The 13,401-nt window shown below is 29.7% G+C and overlaps 1 protein-coding gene across 14 annotated transcripts in view; it reads left to right on the top strand.

Moving 5' to 3' along the window:
* Grik2 (glutamate ionotropic receptor kainate type subunit 2) overlaps window positions 1-13,401 on the top strand; it is a 657,782-nt gene that overhangs the window by 504,443 nt on the left and 139,938 nt on the right. Inside the window, exon 12 of one of the 14 annotated variants that reach the window (XM_019205005.2) lies at window positions 2,703-3,090. The exons of the other annotated variants lie outside the window; for them this stretch is intronic. Within the exon in view, the coding sequence (XP_019060550.1) occupies window positions 2,703-2,716 (14 nt within the window). The 3' untranslated portion in view covers window positions 2,717-3,090. Of the gene's footprint in view, window positions 1-2,702; window positions 3,091-13,401 lie in introns of those variants that run through there. 14 annotated transcript variants of the gene reach the window in all.

The raw sequence follows: 13,401 nt of genomic DNA, 5'->3' as shown, positions 1-13,401 counted from the left end.
TTTGTACTGTGGATTAAATTCAGGATCTTGCGCTTGTGAAGCAGGTGCCAGATCCACTGAGCTAAATCCCTGGCTCATGTAGCATTTTTATGCTCCATGGTAGTGCCTGTTAAATCTCTGGGTTTTTCATATAAAAATGAGAATTTAGAATGTGAAGTTCATAAATTTTTCACACAATTTTTTCATATCTTTTAAAAATTAGAAGTCGTCTCAGTTTTGATTAGCGTTGGGCTAATTACATCTTTTTCTACTGAATGATACGAACTACCTACTTTATGTATATTCAACAAAATGTTTTCAGGATTTTCAGCTCAAACATTTCAGTGGTTTACAGAATTCTTCAACTAGCATATAGGCTACTAAACAAAAAAATTAATTATCTAAATTTTAGAAGAAACCTTTCCTGATGTCTGCTTGTCTACATATTCTTCTTAATTAAATTTACCAAAATTCTCAGGGAATACACCTATATTGATTTTTATATCTGTGTCCTAGAAAAAGGGGTCCTGAGACAATTCTCAGTTAACTCCATGTCATTTGATTTGCAAACATAAATTCACAGGTAAATAATTTTGTATTGCCTTCAAATTTTAGAGCATTACTGTTATAATTTGTCCTTAGTTATTAAATGAATGCACATTTTACCTTTTAATGAGGTAAAAATAAATTCTCAAAATAATTTAAAATGCAAAATCTTTATTTATTGTCAAGTTAACCAATAGTCCATTAAATAATAATGTTAGAAAATATATGCTGGATTAAAAATGATGGATATTCTTGTTAAAAGTAATACATAATATAGGAAAAAATATATTACCTACTCTACATATTTCTGTCAGAATACTTGTTCTATTGTTTATATTAAGGTAATCAAGTTTAAAATACCTCCAAATTAAAAAAAAATAAAATTTCAGATTAAAGGAAAAATCTTTGAATACATTAAATTTAAATCCTAACCTAAACCTCCAAACTTAAATGTGTAACTAATGTCTACTCTGACATGGAATAAAATTCTTGTTAGAACAAAGGACATTCATAAGATGCAAATTTACATAATATGACTGGGGAAACACTTGCTCTTTGAATAGAATCATAATTCTTAGAATATAAAATAAATGTAGCATTTAGTCTTGCCTATTCATGGAAGGTTATGTTTTGTGTCACATAGAGTTCTGCAATGAAATTACTGACATCACTTTTTGTTTTACAATTTTTTTTTTTTTGAGACCGAGTCTCTCTGTGTAGTACAGGCTGACCTTGTACTCACTATGTATCCCAGGCTGGGTTCCAACTCCTGGTGATCTTCCTGCCTCTGCCTCTCAAGTGCTGGGATTACAAGAGTGTGCCACCACACCCAGCTGTCAAGATAAATATCACATTTTCTTTATCTTTATCTATACAGAGTTTTTATCTCTATGACACTGACTAAAAGTAAGACAAATTATGTTTAAAAAAAACAAATATGTGTCTTTTTTCTTTAATAATAGAAAAATTATAAAATAACTACAACTCCAATGATAAAATTCATTTTTACAAATTACTGAATTATTCAATATTGAATTTTAGGAAATTTTGTAACACCAATTTAGGAATGAGAAAAATTTATTTCAAATCTAAATATGATTAAATAATTTACACTAAATAATTTAAAAGTTGCTAAAATTCTTAATTGCTAATTTTGATTTTGATCGTTATCTGATATTGTTCTTATTCTTATTTTTACAATTACTCTGTATCTTCTAGCTACTGAACTCCACCTTCAAATTTTTTGTTTTCCCTTTTAGTATTTCATCTGTTACTTATTCACCCAAGTATGTTATGTCTCTAGTAAGCACTAATATTGTAGTGCCTACGGAATATTCAAAATCTGGCCCTTACTTATTGATTAATTTATCACACATGAATATTTGTTAGCACCTATATTCCACTAAGAATTGTATTAGATGCTTTTACCTGAATGAGTTGGTATGCAATTTTTATTAAAAACTTACAATCATTCATATATTTCATAGTACATATCCATTGGTCATAAAGAAAATTATGAAAATATTTACTAGTTATTCTACATTTTATTAATGTTATATATTTACATATTTTCCTAAAATTATTTAAAATATATATTTCATTTGTGAGAAACAGAAATATAAAGGAAATGAGTATTGATCAGATTGTCACTTATCATTATGAAACTAATTTGAAACTTATTGCATGTCAATTGTATTATGACAAATTAAGAAGTAATATCAATTATTAGAATCCATGTTTTTACAACTATTTTTTAAGGGAAAAATTTTGGTGATTCTCTTTAAAGAATCTTCTCATTCTTATTTTGTAAGATATATGTGAGAATAATTTTAAATGATCTCAATATTTTTAACCAATACTAAGAAAGAGATGAATAGTGTTACTTATTGTTCTGATATGGTTTTATATGATACGGTCTCTTACATGCAATCACATTTTCTTTATAGCATAATGACAGAATCAGCATGCTTATATAAATTAGGTGAGAACTCACATATTAATAAAAATGAGCTTGGGATAGTGCATTGTAGGCATAAAATTACCTCATTCCAAATATGTTAACAGTAATTCTTGGCTGACAGAGGGTTTATAAAAAGTTTTTGTCCATGATAGGCTTACACTTACTTATATTTTCCCCTAAATCTCTTTCCCTTTCCTTCTCTTTTTCTTTGACCCAGGTGTATTATTATAAAGAAGACAGGTAGTCATATAAAAGGTTGACTAGGGCACCCACCCATTATACTGATAAGTTTTATTTTTCACCTTGCTTCAAATATTTCCTATACTAAGCAAAAGATAAATTGCTACACGTTTATAAATGAATTGATTTAAATTCCCATAGATATTAGAGTTTCTTTTTTGTGTGTGCTTTTTTGTTTGTTTTACCATCGATGTCTCCAAGACAACCAGAGCTAAGTTGACATTCAGCGTCTACATTTTGGTCTAGGGTTCTCAGTACTAAAGCAGAGATGAAACTAGTTTGGTGTAGCTGAGGATGGAGGGAATAATGGTACACACATTTCCCCTCAATAACAATGATGTAACCTTAACAATTATTCAGTAATCATAAAAATATTTTATATTTTGTCCCTATATTGATGTTGTCAAATGAAATACAAGTAAACTCAGAAGAATAATACTCTGCCAATTTTTATGAGGATATCATAATACAAAACATTTCAAGCTACTTAAATAAATAAATGGATATAGTCAAGTAGAGGAAAAAATTAAAGAAACTAAACCAAATTGTAAAAAACCTAAACAATATTAAGACTCCTATTCTTCATTAGAATAAAAAAATCCAGTGAATTAAACTTATAACATCAGTTTTTATAGGTTAAAAATTCGTGACTCTCTTGGATTTTTTTGCATTAAATTTTAGAATGATTTTTAGAATATTTGATTATTACCTTTTTTGTTATTGGTTTGGCAGCATGGGATGATCTTTATAGAATCTGATCAGAGTTTTATTATTATGACCATCAGGGCTTTCATGTTTTTTTGCTCAAGCATGGCCTGTGGTCCTGAGATCATATGGCTATTCCCTTATTTAGAGACCTTGTATTTAAAAAAATATTCTGCATTTCACTTTGAGCTCAGAGGTAAAGATGTTCTAAACAGAGTTTTTGATCATTTCAGTGACTTTCAAAATCCATGTCCAAAGTGCTTGCATTAATAGCTTTGATCTTGACTCTGGACTAGTCTGCAACAGCTTTTATATTCCTGTCACAGTGATGGGTGACATTTAATGTACATTGAAGGGCAACAATGAATTATTATGTGCTTAGCAATGGAAAACTGTTTTGGTGGGATGTTCAGTGTTAAACTAGTTTGCTGTCAAAAAGACTGTTGTCACATTAAAGTGAAATGCCAATTTTGTTGTGTGCCTGCTCCACCAACTTGCCCAATTTATTCAGAAAAACATTAAACATTTTAGTTTTATCTTTCTATAACATAATTTTAAATGTATTTTACTTTTATTTTTAATGCCATGTTTTTATTGAAGTAACTTGCAGGGAAGTCCATTTGTTACCTCTATTTCCATTTAGCAATTTTCTTAGAATCTATTGAAAATTTGATTTTAAGTAAGTGCTGCTCTGCTCTGCTAATTTACCTTTTACACATATGAAAATAATTGCTAAAACTGATTATAGTTTAAAAAACTTGTCTAAATAATGAACCTCAAAGTCAAAATAGATGAAAACTAAATGCATGCTCAAACTATGGACCAGAATACTTTCAGAGGCATCTGGACTACTTCTACATTAAGCAACATTTTTCCTCAATTATTATTTGCTAAATCAATTACAAAATAATGTTATCTCCTTACTTTTAGTGTTTCAGTAATATAAATGGTTGTAAAGTAGACATAAAGCCATTAACCTGGGGGACTTAGTTTGTGTCAGAGTAGAACAAACAATTGAAACTAAAGTGAATCAGTGAATAAGCAAAGATGATATTTAGATAAAGCAGGCACTAGGGATCATGATTGGAATTAGCTGACTAGATGAAGAAAATTCCAATAACTAGAGGGGAAAGCAAGCATATTTTCTACTACTCAATTTTATAATTATGCTAGACATTTACAAGAATAAAATATATGAGAAAGAACTGAGTAAGACAAGAATAAAGTGCTTTTTCTGCCATCTTCCAAAATGAAACACTAGCTGGCATTTTTTTCTTAAGGATAATTGTTTGAATATCTTTAACAAGTCTTCATACCCCTCCCTTCCTCCCTTCCGCTTCCTTTGCTCTTCCTACTCCCCCCATGACTTCAGTTGTACTAAGAAAGCTCCACATCACTGAGCTACATTTTCATACACCAAATTAGTATATTTATTGATAGTCTATTTCTTTGGCTTTTTTGAGACAGGGTTTCACTATGTAGTTGAGGCTGACTTGAAACTCACTGTGTAGCCCAGGCTGGCCTCTAACTCACAGTGATCCTCCTGCCTCAGCCTCCCGAGTGCTGGGATTACAGGTGTATGCCACCGTGCCCGGCATATAGTCTAAAATTAAGTATAAATGCCAAGAGAAGAATTTTTTTGTTGTTCAGATTCTATGGATAAATTGTTTAAATGTCTTTCCTTGTCCTCTTCTAGAATTGAATTTTTTCCAAAGCAAGTAAAAAGACTGCTTCTATCTTTAGTCACTGTTAAATGTATCCACTCAATAAAATCTTGCCAAGGAGCAGCTGATAACTTATGGTCATCTTATGATGCTATGTTTCCATTTAGAGCTTACACAATATCTAGCTCAGTAAATCACAGAAACTAATTATAATAATTTGTGAGATGGTTAGGGTGACGTTAAGAAATTTGAAAATACTAAACACTTGGAATTTAATGCTATTGCATTTTTAGATTTGCTACCAAAAATGGCATTACTGTTCGTAATGATTTTTTTTTGTACTGGGTATTATACCCAGAGCCTTTGAATTGATTATATCCCCATTCATTTTTATTTGTTACTTATATATAGGGTGTCACTAAGTTGCCCAGGCTGAGCTTCAGCTCACTATGATCTTGTCTCAGCCTTACTAAGTGCGGGTGTTACATACATGTGTCACCACACCCAGTTTATGATTGTTTTTACGTGCATACACATGAGCAAACACACACACAATCTAATGAAATGTAGTGCCCTTCTAAGAATTAGTTTTCTTTGAAAGATGCAAAAAACGATATGCCGTGTTTCTTTGGCAATTGCCACCACGTCTTTTCTACATCTGTCTTTATTGAAGTCAGATTGAGATGCTAGTAACTGTAGAGAATACTGTGAATGACTTAGTTCTATTTCATTTTTTCTGTTCTTCCTTAATTCTATTTTATTTTACCTTTTGGACTATAAGAAATTCTTTGATGAGTCTTTTAGGATCTAATGAGATAAAGAAAATCAATTTTTAAAATAATACACTTATTCTTCCAAATTTTGCAGTTTTTGGTAGTTGTGTGCTCTAAAGTTGGAGAGTACTGAGGAATGCCTACAATACACCTCTTTCCCAGTTTGAGTTTTCTTTCTTACTTCTAAAAACGAAGTTGCACTTCTGGTTTACCACAGCCCCTGGAAACATGGTACTCTCTTTGGCTTTTTGAGAGGTTTCACACTCTGCCTAAAACTTTTCAAGTTCAATTTTTTAAAAAATTGTATTCTTCATGAAATGTTTTAATTTTCATGACTAGCAAATAGAAGTCAAAGCTTTCATAAGACTCTAAACCTTGAAACAATGGGGTCTGTGCAAGACGCCAGGAAAAAAAAAGATAAGGAGAAAGAAAATGTTCACTAAGGTATTGTTTTCTTTCTGAATGTTTTGGTATAATCAGAATACTGTTCTCCTTAAAAGACAGTTGTCTTGAAAAATGTAGAGAACAAGAGTAATATTTATTTTGCTTTAATAATAAACATGACACCTAAATTAGTATTAGGTTTTAATGGTGCAAGAGTTATGCCAGATGGATGTTTCTCCGGGTAGTCTTCTACTGGAGTTGTAGATAATGTGGTGAAAGCTATTGAAAAAGAAAAAGAAGAAAACTAATGCATATGGCTTGTTAACAACAGCCAGGTTTTACTTGAAAACCATAGAGTTTTATTTATTACTTTCTCTTTTGTCAGTATCTAGATATTTTATGATATGATATATGTAATAAGTATATATACATTGGCTCCTATTTCCCACTACCAGCACAAATGATAGTAGAGGTATTTTCTGTTTAACACATTATTGTTACAATTAAAAATTCCAATTTTGGCTGGGGATTTAGCTCAGTGGCACCGTACCTGCCTCACGAGCACAAAGTTCACAGTTTGATCCCTGGTTCCCACCCAAAAAATAAAATTTTTTCATAAGAAGGGAATTGGATTTAAAAGAAAGAACATATAGTTAGAAAAATAATTGTGCCACTTGGTTTGCTTTGACTATATTGTTAATTTTATATTAACAATATTGACTATATTGTTACTTTCTACTTTTACCTTTTTTCAATTTTAGAAAAAAAGAACGTTGGCTATCTTTTGCTAAATGCTCTGCTAAATCTTTGAATCATATATTAGCAATATATCATTTTATAATAACAGCTAATCCTTTGAAAAATTACTTTAATCAGCTACACATGAGTTATGTCTTTCTCCCTGATCTGCAAATAAGAAACTAAAAAATATTTTCAATCAGTTGAGAATTCAGACAAGAGATATTAGCAAGCCACAGTTAATTATAAACCAAATCTCTGAAAATTCTTTCTTTTCCTTAAAATTACTTGCTGCATGCAGTAAACAAATAGAACCATATTACCTAGGCACTATGATGCCAGTTGGTATTGGTTTGGTTTTCCCCATAAATCACGGATATGAAAGAAACAGCATCAAACTAAATGAAAATGTATAGACAAAATATTTAGTGGTAATTTATGACTTTATTTCTTCATACTAAGTAGAATAATGCACTCTGTCCAAATAATTAATGAGTAGGAGATGTAGTATCATCAACCAGTGCAGCTTCATTCATTAGAGCATGTCACAACACCTTAATTGCTATAATTTTTTACATTCCATTACATAATTACATCATTCAACTTAAATTATTTTCATATCAATTCTGTTGACTATGTACATATACATGCAGTGAGAGTGAGAGACAGAGAGAGACAAGAGAGATATCCTTTTAATGATAAATATAATGGATTTCCCAAATAGATGAGTTTCAATATATTTAGTTAGAAAAAGCTCGATGGTTTATATTTTATATATAAACAGAACTGGTAAAACAAATGAAAGCACAAGTTATTTCATTAATTTTTAATATTTATAATTTTAAACATTACAATATAATTTTATATTAAATATTATAATATAATGTAATTTTAAATATAATAATAAGGGACATTATGACACTGTAGTTATTTCTCTTAGGAATTTGTTACCCTTATACTTCTGAATTTTTTTATAAGTTAACTTTATATTCCTTATGATGGCTATTTTATTAATGAAGTTATTTTATATACTTGCATTTAAAATCTATAGTGATTATTTCTATTTCACTCAATTTACTTTGCCTAGAAACAGATTTACCATTTCAGATCCTTCAAAATTACATAAAAAAATGATTATTTTCCTTTTCTCAGGCTGGATATAACATAATTTCCTATTATTCTTTGTGAAAGATCAAAAATAATTATTTGTAAAAATTAATCATTCTCATAAACTCTTCCTTCTTACTAAATTTGAGATGATAAAATGAAATGAATGAATTAACAGTAGTTACTCCTGTGCAATTAACAGAACTAATATTTGAAGCAAAGGTGAAATCATAGGCGTTCAATGTTACTGGCATGATAAACATTATAAACAGAATAGGGCTACAACTGTCATCTAAGTTGGTTCAGAATATGCACCTGAATATTATTTTACTTAATAAATTAGGTAAGTTTTTCCCTGCTTCCTTTACTATTTTTGGTACTGAGAATGGGGGATGGGGTGCTGGGAGGTATATTTCAATAGAAGTTTAGCATTTGACTAAACTGAAGATATGTTTTGGAAACAAATATGACTAAAACGATTTTTACAGGAAAAAGCAAAAATAGAAAATAAAGATTTTGTTTATATCAAGATGTAATAATGAGATTCTCATTCATAAAATGCCTATTTACTATACAATGTTTATATTATTTTAATTTCCAATTAAACCTCACTTTTTAAATTATAAAGATATTACAAATAATATTTTAAATATTCTACTTGACAAAATTGCAAAAATATTTACTTTGATATTTTTTAATTTGGATATTTTAGTGGAAAACTAAACTAATGAATGATTTCCAAACGTACTTCAGTTGTTTTACGTACTAAACAGAATATTCAGTGCACACACAGATTTTTAAGACATTTGATTAATTTTTGGATACAATAGAATGTCTATATTTGCAAGACTTTTAAACAGTTTTATTGAGAAAAATAGAAAGCCCACAAATTATCAAACTTTGTGAAAGCTCTTATCAAACAAATGTATTTGTTTAAATTTATAGTTAATAAAAAACCAAACTTATGTGCCTTGCATGTTTATGGTTGTTCAGGTTTGCTTTTTATGTTTAATACTGACAACCGGATATTAGTTACATCAATTTAAATGTCCAAATGATGCTAAAATTGAAATGTTACCTTTCCAATGCTAACTTCAAAATCTTATTTATAACATCCTTTTATCTTCAAGTGTGCATTTGTAAAAAGAATAGTTTGCTTCACTTTTCAGTATTAGGCACTACATGGCCACCTGACTGTTCCTCACAGTCAGCCTTGCACTTTTTATTCTGGACTTACTGGTTTTAAAATCCTTAGCAAGTGTATTGCAAGCTAACCACTTGCTTCTGAGGTGTAAGTCTAAGTTACATTTTTTCCAATGAAAATTGTGCTTATGTTTATTTAAAAGAAGCTTTCTCTAATGTTTGGTGCTTCTCGTACAAATAGCTAACTTAGCATGTAATAAATTTATAGGACAAGCCTGCTTTCTCATGCAACAGAGACAAGTGAACCATTTTTTCTTATTATTCTCAATTTAAAGCCACTCTTAACTTATTTTGATTGGGAAATTGGGTGTTTTAAAAAATTTGGCATTGGCAATCACCTAATGGAATTATATAAATGGTACATTTTTGTATCACTTAAAAAATGCATTCTAGGTTTAAGAGCAGTATAACATTTTTATCTTTTACTTTGATGTTTATAAAATTTGAATTTATGAAATGTATGAATTTCATAAAACTGATATTGTTACTTTCCTACAAACATCTTAAAATGGTCAATTTACAATCACATACCAATAAAAATCCTTATCATATCTATTAAATAAATAATTTAAACAAGTTACAGCAAACCATTTAATTTAATTTGAAAAATTATTTCCTGGGATACTAATGAGCTTACAGTTGCAGTTAATTCTCTACTTCAAATAACAATTTTTAAAATGCTTTAGCAGGAAATTCCGAAGTTTGAAGTTGTTCATTATTTTATTGTTTTTAGTTATTTATTCACGGTCATTAATATATCATAGATCAGTGAAAATTATCATTGTCATTTCATGAAGCTCTTTCAATCCATCCAGACCTTTTAAATAATATGTTCAATGACATATTATTATAATGTTCATGTGTAATAATCCTTGTGCTTCACTAAGAAGTTCTGGTGTTTTTCCGGTGTTAAAATTACCAATTAAACAATAGCATTACTTTTCTAATGAATCCTGGATAAAGTTGGCTTTAAAGCTGATATAAATATTGTGCATTGTTTAATGTATTATAAGAGTAATTGGTTAATAATTAGTAGTGAAAAATTTTTGTTTGTAAATTTTGCCAGTGTTCATGGTTCAAATATTCCCACTATGGCCAATATCAACCTACCAATGGAGTATCAGTAAATACAGAATTGGGAAAATAGATGTAAAATTGACTGCCTTAAAGAAGCAAAAGAAGGAGATATTTAAATAAAGGGAAAAGTGAAAGATCATAAAAGTGAATAAGCATTAGTGCTAAAAGAATTTGTCTATATCCAGACATAGAGAATGTATGAGAGGGTATTTAGCAGACAACAACAAGTTGTAGAACCTTTAAAGTGAGGAGGAAAAGGTTTTTAAATTAATAATTATATACAGAAACATAAGAATTCTAAATTTAAAGTAATGTCACTTCACCTTCTTGCTTGTGATAAAATTTGATACCTAAGAGATTATTGTAACATTTGAATGAACTGCACATGAAAATATCTATGTAATACTTTAGAACATTAGTACTTGAGTGTGTATGATGACCTTATGGAATGAGTTACTGTCTATATCTATGTTTTCTCAATCATTGAGCTTTTGTCATTAACATACAAAATTTTGGCTCCTTACACAGAAGTTTAAAATCAAGACATAATCCCCCTTGCTTGTATTCTAAAAGAGGTAATATTTTCTAAGATCTTTCAGCAATAATATTTATTAATGTTGATTATTATCCTATGAAGTTTAGTAAGAGGTTCCGAGCCTGGTGTAATAGAGATAAATTCATTTGTGGAATAGACCAAAGGGTTATTTAGATAACTAGGGGATGATGCTTCTTTCTACTTAGTTTAGGAAGACAAGATTGAAACAGTGCTGAAGGGCATTATCAAGGAATTGGACACATTCTTTCTACTCTTTGCAATATTCTGCTAGTGAGACTTTCACCCTCATGGCTGCAAGAAGCCCACTGAAAAGTGGTGTGTTTCCCAGGCCAGGAAAACAGGGGGGAGGATAAGAACTAAAGACAGTAGCCATTACCTTTTTATTTGAAAAGAAAATACTTCCTCTATTTTTACCTTATTTTGTTTAGATATTTCTAGCTGCAAGAAAACAGTAGAAGTTATTGGAGGTGGGGGAGTGGTATACTGCCCCCTCCGTTGTTTTGGAAGTTAGAGAAATGGTATAGATACTTTCTGAATTGTGAATTAATTTTTCAGCACGCATTTTCAATTTCAAATGCCCATTTCTGAACTTTCCTATTTTCTTCTTTGTCATCTGTGGTCAGAATGCCCACCTCTAATTTACTTTCTAGTTACTTTCTTTATGTGTGTTATTTTAAATCATTCTTCCTGTAAACCAAGTGTATGAAACCTGCTAGAAGTGTATGAGAGAAAGTTCAAATATTTTGTATTTTAGGGATATTTGTACTTTATTATCCTGGCTTATACTGTTAAGAATTTGTCAAATTAGTTTTGTGTAAATAAGTATGAATAATCACCTTAATATTTAAACAATGCTATTAAAATACAAATTTTAATATTGAAGTAAATAACTAATTTATGTTGTTCTGTGTTCCAATACATCAGTATTTCCCCCACTTTTTTAGGTTTTATTTGTGTGTGTGTGTGCCAGGGTTCAAACTGGGACCTTGCGCTTGCAAGGCAGGTGGTGGAACCACTGGGCTAAATTCTCAGCCCTCTCCCAACTTTTGAAAAGCAGTATAAAATTTTAGACTACCAAAATTTAAATGTGGTACCTCCCATAATGCTCATACAGTATCAATATTACAGCATATATTAGAGCTTTCACAAACATCAGATGCTAAACTGCTTCTAGTGGGGAACAAGAGCTCTGTGGTTAATAAGATCATGAGAATTAAGTATCAGATTATCTTCTTAGGATAAAGTATTACAAATTAAGGCTCTGGAATGGCTTAAAAGAAATTAATTAGGTTTGTTTAATTCAACAATTCCTGAACCTTTTTGGTTCATTTCTCTGTAAACTACAATGTCTTATTAAATGTTCTCTGACAATAACCTCTAGTTTAACTTGCTAATCATTACTTTAGTGAATAATTTAATTTCATTTTGAAAATTTTATCATATATATTCAACGTGGATTAAATTCCCTGAAACAACACTTAAATTGACATTTATGCTTCTGGTACCTCATAGAATTAACTATCATTTTTCATTTTCCTAATGTATATGAAATCATGAGATTGTGTCACATTTATGTAAATGGCAGTTTATTACTTAGTATTTATATTAATCTAACACCTCAAAGTTCTATATAATGAACAAATACATCATTTCTTAATTTGTAATAATATATATTCTAAATGTGCATAATTTCAATTTGAGTAAGAAATATTAAAACCTTAATTTCATTAAAGACATTTGATCTTAGATCAATCTGTATTTACTTATTTGTAAATTAGTATTGAAAATCATGTTTTATTATCAAGTTTTCAGTGTGACACAGAAGAAAATATTGTATGCATTAAAATGTAGAAAAATTTAAAAATTGGAGAGAATAGCAAGCTATTTTACAGTAGAAAGTTATGATTTGAAAACAATAATTTCATTTAAGTAAAAGTTCATTTTATTAATAATATTACTTTACTAAAAGAAGAAATATGTTCTAATAATCAGAAGTTTATATTGTGGCTCACCTTTTTTTTTTTTTTTTTTTGGTTCCGCGGATTGAACTCAGGTCCTTGCACATGCAAGGCAGGCCTAAATGGCTCATCTTAAAATGAATGAATTATCAAAGGATTCTATGATCTGTCTTATAAAGATTTCACTCTGATCCCTTGTTTGTGACATTTTCACTCCTTCTACACTTTCATTTATAGTCAAAAGTGTTATATCTTAGCCTAGTGCTAATAAAATATCCAGTAAAATAAAACTTTGTAAGTGACAGCTACTCCTCAAATTTAGAATGTGTCATTTATTTCTTTTTTATTTAGTTCTGATCATAAAATGCCATCTGTGCAGTAGATCAGGTCTATTATCATAATCTATAATCTGGATTGCAATTGTTTTAAATGCTAGCTAGCACATCATGTTTTATATTTAAACATGTTTATATTTTTCTACAGATGAAAATTATCATCTATCAACCATCTC

The sequence above is a fragment of the Fukomys damarensis genome, unplaced genomic scaffold, assembly GCF_012274545.1.
Source record: "Fukomys damarensis isolate Sample0158 unplaced genomic scaffold, DMR_v1.0_HiC HiC_scaffold_14, whole genome shotgun sequence".
In the NCBI taxonomy this organism is placed as follows: domain Eukaryota; kingdom Metazoa; phylum Chordata; class Mammalia; order Rodentia; family Bathyergidae; genus Fukomys; species Fukomys damarensis.
The sequence above is the reverse complement of the archived record's forward strand: the minus strand, read 5'-3'. Positions and strand labels throughout refer to the sequence as shown.